Genomic DNA, 13,773 nt, shown 5'->3' with positions numbered 1-13,773 from the left:
ATGCTGATCAGTTTGCAAACAAAATTATAAAAGAATTAAAAGATCTCAAATAAAATGGTAAAATTACTCCACAATTATATAATAAATTTTTCCCCCGAGGCAGCTTTTGTCCAAAATTTTATGGTCTACCAAAATTCCATAAGCAAGGAATTCCTTTAAGGCCAGTTGTAGCTTGTACGAAAGTCCCCGCCTCCAACATTGGAAAATGGTTATTTACAGCCTTCAAACCTTTGCTTTTTTCTCAAAAATCTTATATAATTAATTCGGTTGATTTAGTTGAAAAACTCAAAAATGTAAATATTTCAGAAAATACAATTATCAGTAGCTTTGACATTTTATCTATGTATACAAATATTACTGTAGCAGAATCCGAGAAATTGCTAGAAAATAAAATAAATGAAAATTATGGCTTAATAGAAGTTTCAGCAACAGGATTAGATTCGGACGCTTTAATGACCTTGGTTAAACTTTGTAACAAGTACTCAATGTATTTCCAATTCCGTAATTCTTTCGACCAACAATAAATGGCTTACCCATGAGTGCGCCTCTCTCCGGGTTCCTGGCGAATATTCATGTAGAGCATATTGAAAATTGGGCATTAAATTCGTATTTTTTGAAACATATCTTTTGGGGACGTTACATGGATGACGTAATTTCACTTTGGAACAATGGGGAAAATGAACTTAGGGGTTTTTCTTAGATCACCTTAATACATATGATTGGAATTTACAGTTTACCTTAGAAATTGAAATTGCAAATAAAATCTCATTCCTAGATGTTACAATTATTCGTAGCTTAGATGAACTCAATTTTACTATTTACAGAAAATCAACACAAAACAATAAATATTTTCATTTTCAATCAAACCACCCCCCACAAGTTAAAAGAGATGTCGTAATATCTCTCGTCGATCGTCCCCTAATCATTTTTTTCTGATTCCTACATCACAGCTGAACTAGACTTTATCAGGGACATACTTTTTGGAAATGGGTATCCTCTTTTATTTATTAATAATACAATTAACCGTAGAGTGAAAAGACACTCCCATAAAATCAACGATAATCTACCATTTGAAAATCCCGGTAGGCCCCAAAACATAATTTACCTCTCATATAACCCAAAAATCACTAGAAATCTTAAAGAAGTATGCACACAAAATAATCTGTATGTTGTATTTACCAATAATTTAAAAATCATAAATCTCCTACATTCTGGTAAAGATAAAACTCCAGTTACTCGCCAAAGAGGTGTCTATCAAATTCTATGCGACTATGGCAAATTCTAAGTAGGGAGAACCCACCAGAATTTCGAGAAACACCTACAACAGCATAAGGATGATATCACCAAAGCTCTGAATTCTAATATTACTTCTGTTTCTTTTGATTCTGCTTTAAGCAGCCATGTTTTTGAAAATCCTAGCCACGAAATACTTTTTGAAGGATCCGCCATTATTAGCAATGATCTAGGCATAAAGCAGGTTGTTCGAGAAGCCATTGAAATCAGACTTAAGATTAATAATAATATTTCCTTAAATAGGAATTGAAGAGAATATTCACTAAATGCTCTATACACAAATTTAGTTAAAAATGACCTTACGAAGTATTATAAAAAAACAATTGATATTAACACAGAACCTGTCACAAATGGACCTATGAGATCAGTAGCGAAAAAAGCTAGGCTGGCATTCAAAACGTGTTTTAAAATCATTCTCTTTCATTTCAATGAATTGCTTCGTTTCATCACAATTTATTTATCAGTCCTGGTTGAACTTCGCTGAGGTAAGGATGCTGGGCCTGTTTTGAAAAACTGTTCATTTTAGTTTTATTGATTTTATCCTCTTGTAAGTTGTTTTTTCTTATATAATTTTGTATTGCTGAGGACGGCCCTTGGACATAGGGCGAAATATTCATTCTAATTTGTTTCCCAATGTCTTGAGATTTTCCCCATTAATCTTCTTGTTTTTGATGTTTGGTTAAAAAGAGCAATCTGTCCTCCTTCCTCTACAGAACGTGCCCTAGCCATCTCATCGTTTTTCTCATTATAGCCCTAGAAAGCAGGACTGTTTGGCATAAGGTCAGTCGGTCGAACACCTAAAACAATCCGTAATAATATCTGATTATAATAAGTAGGTAGGTAGGTAGATTTGTATTTAAGACCTTTATATCACATACATACCAATTAGTTGCAAAAAGGCCGTTCTGGCCTGTAATAGCGACTACATTCATGTTACTTTACTCATTAACAAAACATTAAATACACAAAAAAAAGAAAAGAAAAAAAGGCCTGAAAAATTCTTGGTCACCATCTTGGTCATTCATCATTCAAAAAGTGTATTTCCAACTGGCACTTAAGCTGTGCGAGACTCCCTTCAGACTCCCTTATATACTCTTGGAATGCATTCCAAACTGTCGGGCCTATGTGTCTTGTCACATGTCCCGATCGCATTATATTCCTAACTTCATTAATCAGAGCATTTCCATATTGGGTAAAATACTGATGATAAAATGAATTTTGTTTAAAATAACTTCCAAAAACTTCAGGTCCTAAATTGTTCAAGCACTGAAAAACAAAATGCCTATCTGCGTATCCCTAATCTGACCTAGATTCAATAAATTCAACTTTTCATATATACTTAACGTGCCATCAGTTCCTCGGTCATAATTTGTCTAAAAATCACTTGCCCATATCATACATCCATAACTAATATAAGACGATACTAACGAACGATACATTGACAGCAGTACTTTACTGCTACAATGACAATGACTAATATGACAATATGACAATGACAATGACTAATACAATAATGACATACAAATGACAATACAAATGACAATATGACATATGACAATGACAATGACAATGACTAATACAATGACAGCAGTACTTTAGGTGGAAAAAAATATTTAAGTTGACGCAGCATCCCAACACCTCTTGACACTTTACATGAAGTCATATCACTATGTTTTTTCCAGCTGAGTTTATGTAATTTGTGTATTTATTATCAAGTGCAGACTTACTTGTTATTGGAGTATTTCCATCGAACGTCGGTGGGGTCCATTTAACAAGAATTCCTTTTGACCCCTCACACACGAAGACATGGGGCTGGCCAGGTGGTCCAGGACGCTCTGAAATTAATCTCAATATTACTGGACGTCTCTAAGCATCTATCTAAATGTTATTCAAATAGAAGTATAGTCATACTTGATATCTAATGACTCTTTTTGGTCTTCAAGTTCGAGTGAAACAAATTTTTTAATATTTCCACAAACAAATTTTTCAAACAAAAAGTAAAGAGCTTTATTAAACCAAAAATGAGCAAAAATAAAGTAAAATAACCTTCCAAGAGTAAAACCACCGCAAATCACCATCAAAAAATAAATGAAACCTAAAACAAACATAAATTACAATAACTAACCAAATCAAACTCAAAACGAGCAAAAATTACCACGAGTAGAGCTGACAACCACCATGCCTTCTCAAGAACAGAGTATAATCTGCACTTGACTTAAAAAACAACAATAAATGACCCTGAATTATCTGTTTAATATACATATACTGATATTTATTCCTTAATGTTTTAATAATCTCCTATTTTTGAAGTAAAAAAAGCGAAAATATCTAAAATAGATTTTGTTCTTAGTATAGAGCAAAATATGTGCTGGTCTTGAGATGGCATGAGGATTGTCAGCCCTACTCATGTCGATTTTTGCTCGTTTTGAGTTTGGCTCGGTTATTTAACGTAATTTCTGTTCGTTTTGGGTTAATGGAGCTCTTTACTTTTCTTTGAAAAACTTGTGCTGTAGAAAAAGTTTTTAAAATTAATTTCTGATCGTTTCTTATTGATATAGTCTTTTTCATTGAACAAAATCATATCTTTTCGTTTTTTTTCTTTTTTCAAACAGTTCGTGGTAACGAACTGTAGTAAGGAGCGACCCGGCTCAATAGTAACCAAAACTCTAAAAAATGGAATTTTGATACCAATAGCTATATCAAAAGAATCGCATTTTAATGCTAGTTTTAAATATATAAGTTTCATCAAATTTAGTCTTACCCATCAAAAGTTACGAGCCTGAGAAAATTTGCGTTATTTTAGAAAATAGGGGGAAACACCCCCTAAAAGTCATAGAATCTTAACGAAAATCACACCATCAGATTCAGCGTATCAGAGAACCCTATTGTAGAAGTTTCGAGCTCCTATCTACAAAAATGTGGAATTTAGCATTTTTTGCCAGAAGGCAGATCACGGATGCGTGTTTATTTGTTTTTTTGTTTTTTTGTTTTTTTGTTTTTTTTTTTTTTTCCCCAGGGGTGATCGTATCGACCCAGTTGTCCTAGAATGTTGCAAGAGGGCTCATTCTAACGGAAATGAAAAGTTCTAGTGCCCTTTTTAAGTGACCAAAAAAATTGGAGGGCACCTAGGCCCCCTCCCACGCTAATTATTTTCCCAAAGTCAACGGATCAAAATTCTGAGATAGCCATTTTATTCAGCGTAGTCGAAAAACCTTATAACTATGTCTTTGGGGACGACTTACTCCCCCACAGTTGCCGTGGGAGGGGCAACAAGTTACAAACTTTGACCTGTGCTTACATATAGTAATGGTTATTGGGAAGTATACAGGCGTTTTCAGGAGGATTTTTTTGGTTGGGGGGAGGGGTTGAGAAGAGGGGGATATGCTGGGGGAACTTTCCATCGAGAATTTGTCATGGGAGAAGAAAACTTCCATGAAGGGAGAGCAGGATTTACTAGCATTATTTTAAAAAAAAAAATAAAAAATAAATGTGAAAAAGCTTTTTCAGCTGGAAGTAAGGAACAGCAATAAAACTTAAAACAAACAGAAATTATTACCCATATTAGGGGCTCACCTCCTTATGATACCTAGCTCTTTACGCTAAAGTATTTTTAGTAATTTCAACTATTTATTCTACGGCTTTTGTGATTCAGGGGTCATTCTTAATGAATTGGGATAAAATTTAAGCTTTAGTGTAAAGAGCGAGGTACTGACGATGGGGCGAATCCCCTCATATATGTAATAAAAACATGAGAATACAAAAGTTCTTTACGTAAGCTAATTTATAAGTTACGTAAATCTTTTACCAATAAAAAGATTCGTAAAAAATTAAAAGTTCTAGTTGCCTTTTTAATTAACCAAAAAATCGGAGGGCAACTAGGCTTCGCCCCCGCTCTTTTTTTCTCAAAATCATTCGATCAAAATAATGAGAAAGCCATTTAGCCCCCCCCCCCAAAAAAAATATGCAAATTTCGTTTTGATTATTCCTCTGCGGAGAGCCAAAATCAAAACATGCATTGATTCAAAAACGTTCAGAAATTAAATAAAAAAAACGAGTTTTTTTAACTGAAAGTAAGGAGCGACATTAAAACTTAAAACGCACAGAAATTACTTCGTATATGAAAGAGGCTGCTTCCTCATCAACGCCCCGCTCTTTACGCTAAAGTTTTTTACTGTTTTAAAAAGAAGAATTGAGAGAAAGAGTCAAACTTTAGCGTAAAGAGCGGGGCGTTGATGAGGAAGCAGCCTCTTTCATATACGAAGTAATTTCTGTGCGTTTTAAGTTTTAATGTCGCTCCTTACTTTCAGTTAAAAAAACTCGTTTTTTTTATTTAATTTCTATAAGAATCCATAGTATGGTTTGCCATTTGTATGTTAAAGAAACTTTTTCAATAATTTTTAATCCGACACAAAAGGTAATGTATAATCTTAATATTATTCCTCCTTAAGTTGACCTGAAGAATAAAACTTAATATAATTCCAAAAATATTCTGTCTATGCTCTTTGACAACATGGATACACTTAATACACTTTTGATTTAATTAATTGAAAGAACAGAAGTAGAGATAGTAGTAGCCCCGAAAGTTTCATCGTAATGCCCCAGTTGTTCTCAATATATTGCTGAAGTGACTTATTGTCAAGCATACACACAGTGCCCTTTGATTTACTTTTAAAGCAACATTCATTTTATAGGCATATTGGGACAATTGCACAATTGGGGGGAAGGGGTTGACATAACCCAATATTGCAAGAGATATACTTACTGGGTCGTTCTACTACGATGAAGAAAATGGCTGTCTCAAAATTTTGACTGGATGTGCTTAGAAAATAAATGGGCTTGGGAGGAGAGCTGCCAGCCTTGCAGTTTCTTTTGACTACTTAAAAGGGCACTAGAACTTTTATTTTCAAACAAATTAGCTTCTTTAAAGTTACAATAATGTTCCTAGCTATTATTGAGCGGCCCTGGCTATGATAGTGCTTATATGCATTTTAAAAACCTGCATTCAAATTATTTTCTTATTAAATTGAAACTCGCCTAAATGTTCCCTAAAAGTTTCACCTTAATTCTCTTAGGGTCATTAGTAACAGTAACTGTAGTGGTAATATTAATAGTATACACAAAGTGCCTTCTGGCTAGTTCAAAATCCGCCAAAACTTACACTGATGTTTTCACAACTTTAGGTCTAACTTAATAATTTAAGCTGTCGTTGAGATATTATTTAGTCACTTTTTAAAAATCTACATGCTCATAGTTCGTTTTGATTTAGCTCAACAATTGCCTAAATAATCCTTGAGAGCTTCACCTGAAACTTTTAGCTTGTGTATTAGCAACAGTTGCAGTACCATTAGTAGCAATGTAGGCATAACACCTTTGGTTTCTTAAACATTCCCTTCAACACACATTGAAAGATTAAATTCAAGACCATCAATCCTTGATTAAATGAAAAGAAATGACTAAAGCATTTCTGATAAGTCCTCTTAACAATCTGTGTGGGCATAGTTTGTTTTCGATTTCATTCCATGCAGTTTCAATATTTCCCGAATTTTTTCGCCTTAATACTCGAGTTTTAGCAGAAGCAGTAATAGTAGTGAGAGTAAATTAATAGTAGTAGTCTTAGCATTAGACGTAGTATCAATAGTAATAATACTGACTTTATTAGTAGTATGAGTAAAAGCAGTAAACATTAGGATGCAAATATTTTCTTTTGGTTAGTTCAACATCCCAGACAACAATTCCTTTTAATTTCAATTTCACATACCAAACTTTTCTTAAAATATTATTGCTACGCCCTTTTGACAACCTGCGTACAGACGCCGTGTTGTGAATCGATTCACGTTCCCCTCTCAGGATTTCTAGAATATTTCACCTTCCTACTCTTAGGCATATTTGTAATGCTAGTTACAATGATAGTTTTGGTATTACCAATAGCAGTATTAAGAGCAATGGTGGTAGTACTAGTAGCAGCATTGCCTTTTGGTCAGTTGAACATCCTATCATCAAGTTCTGGAAATTTCAACTTAATACCAAAATCAATTCTTGAGAAGCACTCTTTTGACAATGTACATGAACACAGTGTACTTTGATTTAGTTCAAATTTCCCCTCAATATTGTAAATAGAGTAGTGTGGTAGCATGCAAATATTACCTTTTTGATCATCTTCCTTATCATTTCCTGAAAGTTCCAAATTGATATACACTGTTATTCCTGAGTTACACCCTTTTGACAATCGGTATAAATAAAAGGAGTTTTGATTTAGTTCAACACCCCCCTCAACATTCTCTGAAAGACTCACCATAATGCCCTTCGTCTTTTTGAACAGCAACGTTCAAACATATACTATATAAACATAGCAGTAACATATATATATATATATATATATATATATATATATATATATATATATATATATATATATATATATATATATATATAAACATAAACAGTAACATATACAATATGTAAACAATGAACGAATTGCTTAATTTACAGCCTGTGGGGAGGCTGACATCCCCAAAAACATAGTTATGGGCCTTTCAACAATTCTGAACAAAACAGCTCTTGTAAAATTTTGGTCAGATTTGGTTTAGGGAATGATAGGCTTGGGGGCGGGGGGTTGCTCTCCATTCACTTTTAGCTCTTAAAATGGGCACTAGAGCTTCCGACTTCCAATTAAATGAGCCTCATCCAATTTGAAGTTTATATGACCACACCGTTTTATAAATACCTTATATGCCCCGAGCATAGCTCACAACCCGTTCTCTGAGGGCTATGGAGGGTTATCATCCTCAAAGACATAATTACTGGACTTTTCAGCTACGCTGACCAAAATGGCTATCTAAAAATTTAGATTGGATGTGTTTGGAGAAATGATGGGCATGGAGCAGTGGGGGACTGGTTGCCGTCCAATCACTTTCGACTATAAAAAAACGTGCTAGAACTTTCAATTCCCAATTGAATGAACCGTTTTCGAAGTTTCTACGACAACTCCTTTTATACGAAGCGCCCTGGTCTAAAAAAAACAATAAAAAAAATATTACATTGTGCCCACATCGCTCTTTACTAAGGTAGTACTATTGCACTTCCTGTGATTATTTTTTTTCAGAGGCAATTTTTATGGAAGGGTGGTCATACAAACTTTGAAGGGGGATCAGTCGATTGAAAATCGGAAGTTCTACTGCCCTTTTTAAGATTCAAAAGTGAACGGAGGACAACTAGCTTCCCCCTACGCCCCCTTTCCCCAAATGGACCCTATCAAAATTTGATGTAACCATTTTTTTTTCGAAGATAGTCCAAAAGTCAAATAACTATGCCCTGGGGTTGACAAAACCCCCCAGAGGTCCTAGGGAAGGCCTGTAAGCTGAGCAAGTCGTTCATTGCTAACGTAAAAGGTTTTTATGGAAGGGATAGTCCTATAAACTTCGGAGGAGACGCACGCGGCTTGAAATCAAAAGTTCCAGCTCTGTTTTAAAGACTTAAAGTGATCAAATGCTACCGATAAAAATTTTGAGACAGCCATTTTGTTCAAAGTAGTCTGAAGCTCAATAACTATGGTTCTGGATTTGATAACCCCCCAGCCTTCAGGGCCAGGGGTATAAGTTATGTTAGCTGCCCACTGTTAGCATATAAGGTTTTCATGGAAGGGTGGTAGTATAAACTTTGGAGGGGGCTCATTCGACTGGAAATCAGAAGTGCCAGTGCTATTCTTAAGAGTCGAAAGCGATCGGAGGATACCCACCCTTTTTTTTCCCGAAATGTATACGGTCAAAATTTCGAGATAACCATTTTGTTTGAAATTGTCTAAAAGTCAATTAAATCTATCTTAGGGGTTGACAAATACCCCACAAGCCCCGGGGCAAAGGCGGTAACTTACATGGAAATTGAAAGTTCTAGTTTCTTTTTAAGAGTCCGAAGTAATCGAAGGGCACCGCCTGACGCTCTTTTCCCCAAATATATCCGATCAAAGTTCTATGATAGCTATTTTTTTTTCAAAATAGTTGAAATGCCAAAAAACTTTGCTTGTGGTGTTAAACCCCCTACCCCCCAACCCCCGGAGCAAGGGTTGTAAGTTATGCTAGTTGCTTATTTTTCACATATAAGACCATATAGACTTTGATTGGAAATTGAAAGTTTTATTACCCGTGTCTCAAGTCAAAAGTGACCAAAGGGCGACCCCCCCCCAACGCCAGTTTTTTACCAAATGTATCAGACCAAAAATTTGATATAGGAAGTTTGTTCAAAATAGTTCGAAGTTCAAATGGCTATGCCTCCGGGGTTGACACACCTCCCCCCAGCCTCTTGGCAAGGGCTATAAGTTATACAATTTGCCCATTGTTAACACATAAGAATTTTTATTGGAAAAAAGGGCATCTTTGGTTAATAGTCTCCAAAAAGGCTTAGGGTATTAGGGTGAAACCTTAAGAAAATGTTGATAGGGATGTCAAACACAATCAAGAGCCCCTACTTTATTGCTGCTTGTGAAAACAAAATATCAGCCCCGGGGTAAGGACTGTAAACTATGCAATTTATCCGTTGTTTACATGCAGGATTTAAAATTAGCAAAAGGGGAAATATTTCATCCTGGGTAGACCCGAAGAGGCTAAGGGCATTAGGGTGAAACCTTGGAGAATGTTGAGGGGTATACTATACTAAATCCAAAGGCACTATGTGCATTCAGTTTATAAAAAAGAAGGTTCTGCAATATTTTTAGAACAGCTGACGGTATTGAGTTGAGACGTCCAGAAGATGTTGAAGGGGACATTGATATATAGTTGAAGGGTCACCAGCCCCTCCCATTGCTTTTTATTAACAGTCTCTCCAAAAATATTTGAAAAAAAATGTTTAAATAGACATCTTGTCCAAAATAGTCAAAAGCTAAAATAACTATGCTTATAGAGATGACGTAATTCACCCAGAGCTTTGGAAAGGGATGCTTTACACAATAAAAAGACTATGTGTTTGTTAACCGCAGAAAGACGTGTCAGCAATATCTAAGGAACGGATGAGGGTATAAAGTTAAAATTTCAGGGGATGTTGAAAAGCTTTCAAAGGGTAACTAGCCCCCCTTGCCCTTTTTAGATGCTCACTCACCTTATCACTGATCAAAATTTTGAAAAAAACAGTTTGTTCAGGATAGTCAAAAAGTCTAGTAACTATGCCTTTTAGAATTTGTAACTAGGATAAAATTAAAAAAAAAATCCTAGAAACCTGATTATCATTTTAGCTTTTCTTCATTTAAAGAACTATAGGTTTCAAATTTGAATTGATTTTTAATTTTAGTTTACGTTTGTTTCAGGTTTAACTTCTTCAATCAGTCACTTATATTCGTTTTGAAGTTTCACCTACTTTTTCTAATTCCATGTTTTAGTACCATTTTTTACTTGTTTCAACTGAAAGTAAGGAGCAACATTAAAAGTTAAAACGAACAGAAATTATTACGTATATGAGGGGGTTTGCCCCCTCGTCAATGCCTCGCTCTTTTCGCTAAAGTTCGCATTTTGTTCCAATTCTTTAAGAATGACCCCTGAATCACAAAGGCTGTTTAATAGGAATAAATGGCTCTTTTGAACGTACTAAAAAAAAGCTTTAGCGTAAAGTGCGAGGTATTGACGGGGGGAAAACACCCCTCACATACATAATAATGTCTGTTCGTTTTAAGTTTTAATGTTGCTCCTTACTTTCACTTGACAAAAAACTTGTTTTTTTATTTAATTTCTGATCTTTCTTTAAATAATACTGGGAAAAAATCCAGTGCACCTTTCATGGAAAATTTCCCCAGAGAAAAATTCTTCCATTGAAATATCCTCCCACGCAACCCCCGATCCCTTCCCCTCACCGGAAAAAATACCCCCTGAAAACGTCTGTATACTTCTCAATAACCAATACTATATGTAAACTATGAGCAAAGTTCATAGCTTGAAGCCCTTCCCCCGATGACAGTGGGGGATTAAGTCATCCTCAGAGACATAGCTATTAGATTTTTCGACTATATTGAAGAAAATAGCGATCTCAAAATTTAGATCGGGTGACTTTGGGAATAAAATGAGCGTTAGAGGGGGCCTAGTTGCCTTTCAATGTTTTAGGTCACTTACAAAGGGCACTACTTTTAATTTCCGTTAGAATGAGCCCTCTCGAGAAATTCTAGGACCACCGGGTCAATACAATCACCTCTGGAACAAAAAAAAAAAAACAAAAAAAAAAACGAATAAACACGCATCCATGATCTTTCTTCTGGCAAAAATACAAAGTTCCACATTTTTAAAGATAGGAGCTTGAAACCTCTTCAGTAGAGTTCTCTGATACGCTGAATCTGATGGCGTGATTTTCATTAAGATTACATAACTTTAGTGGATGTTTTCCCCTTTTTTGAAAATAAGATAAACTTGATGATGCTTGTAATTTCAAATCAGCAAAAAAATCCGATTCTTTTGATGAATTTATTGGTATCAAAATTCTTTTTTTAGAATTTTGGTTACTATTGAACTAGGTTGCTCCTTACTAACAGTTCGTTACCCCGAACTGTTTGACAAACTGTTCTGAACACCTTTCTTTTAATTTAAAACCCTGTCAACGATATGGTGTTGAATATTATTGTAGTATTTAAAAATAGAAAGAATTTTGAAGAATATACATTAGGGAGTTATTAATTGTCCGCTGGGTCTTGAGACGTCCACGACGCGGACTCGTGGTGTCCGCAAAGCCATGTCACTGATCTAACTAACCTACGTGAGTAACCCCTCATTTACGTCACATAAGGGTTTCAAAATATAAACGATCTTGCAGTATATATATATATATATATATATATATATATATATATATATATATATATATATTAGATATAAAGGCATGCTATTCCTACTCTATAGATTTTTTTTCAAACAGAGGCATAATATTCAAATTTTAGTGAAGCTCGAGCACCACGAGACACCACTAGCCTATTCAGTATTGTTAATAAATCATCAGTATAAAAAAAGATTAATTCGATTTTAATTAGGGTAAATGTACATTTTACGCTTAAGACGGGGAGGGAGGCAACAATTATAAGCAAAAATGAGGAAAAATAATGTTTGTATAAAAATCCAAACTACCAGAAATGAAAAAAAATAAAAATATTTGGCTGAATATGCTTCTCTCTTTACACTCAAGTTTTACTTGAAAAACGGCACACATTTTCATGCCTGTAATTCTTATTTATAATGCTTAGAAAATGGATTGGCCTAAGTAATTGTATGATGAGGAGTAAATTGGCTTTCGATTAAATCGCATTTTCAAAAGTTTTATTTTTTAGCCCAAAAAGAGCCGCATTTTAGTTCGGCTTTCAAGAAGTTTTCTTTGTATAATCTAAAAAGCTGTCAGAAAAACTTTAATGTAAGGAGAGGAATTGAAGAGGGTAGTAGACCCTCCATGTTTAAGACAATTTATGTTTGTTTCAAGTTCAAATCTTGCCATATAAATGATTTTTAAAAGAATTATTTTTGAAAAAAGTATCGCAAAAAAGGATATAAAACATTGGCACGGAAATTCCAAAGCCTTCCTTAGTGTATGGCTAGTTTTTTCCTCTTACTTCTTTCGACCGAGTTGTTTCTATAGAAAATCAATTTCATTGGCATTTCCTTATGATATAATTAGACTGCCAATACTGATTTGGTGTTGTATTATTCCACAACACTATATTCTAAATAATACTGGGAAAAAATCCAGTGCACCTTTCATGGAAAATTTCCCCAGAGAAAAATTCTTCCATTGAAATATCCTCCCACGCAACCCCCGATCCCTTCCCCTCACCGGAAAAAATACCCCCTGAAAACGTCTGTATACTTCTCAATAACCAATACTATATGTAAACTATGAGCAAAGTTCATAGCTTGAAGCCCTTCCCCCGGTGACAGTGGGGGATTAAGTCATCCTCAGAGACATAGCTATTAGATTTTTCGACTATATTGAAGAAAATAGCGATCTCAAAATTTAGATCGGGTGACTTTGGGAATAAAATGAGCGTTAGAGGGGGCCTAGTTGCCTTTCAATGTTTTAGGTCACTTACAAAGGGCACTACTTTTAATTTCCGTTAGAATGAGCCCTCTCGAGAAATTCTAGGACCACCGGGTCAATACAATCACCTCTGGAACAAAAAAAAAAAACAAATAAACACGCATCCATGATCTTTCTTTGGCAAAAATACAAAGTTCCACATTTTTAAAGATAGGAGCTTGAAACCTCTTCAGTAGAGTTCTCTGACACGCTGAATCTGATGGCGTGATTTTCATTAAGATTACATAACTTTAGTGGATGTTTTCCCCTTTTTTGAAAATAAGATAATTTTTTTCGGGGTTGTAAATTTTGATGGGTAAGACTAAACTTGATGATGCTTGTAATTTCAAATCAGCATAAAAATCCGATTCTTTTGATGAATTTATTGGTATCAAAATTCTTTTTTTAGAATTTTGGTTACTATTGAACTAGGTTGCTCCTTACTAACAGTTC

At 34.8% G+C, this 13,773-nt stretch overlaps 1 protein-coding gene across 1 annotated transcript in view; it reads right to left on the bottom strand.

Moving 5' to 3' along the window:
* The window catches only part of LOC136028528 (titin-like), a 524,102-nt gene that overhangs the window by 508,339 nt on the left and 1,990 nt on the right, over positions 1 to 13,773 (bottom strand). Inside the window, exon 2 of the mRNA XM_065706373.1 lies at positions 3,021 to 3,128. Coding sequence (XP_065562445.1) covers positions 3,021 to 3,128 — 108 coding nt within the window. The remainder of the gene's footprint in view (positions 1 to 3,020; positions 3,129 to 13,773) is intronic.

This window comes from Artemia franciscana, chromosome 6 (assembly GCF_032884065.1).
Source record: "Artemia franciscana chromosome 6, ASM3288406v1, whole genome shotgun sequence".
NCBI classification, from domain to species: Eukaryota; Metazoa; Arthropoda; class Branchiopoda; order Anostraca; family Artemiidae; genus Artemia; species Artemia franciscana.
Note: the sequence above shows the minus strand (reverse complement) of the source record. Positions and strands in the feature narration are given on the sequence as shown.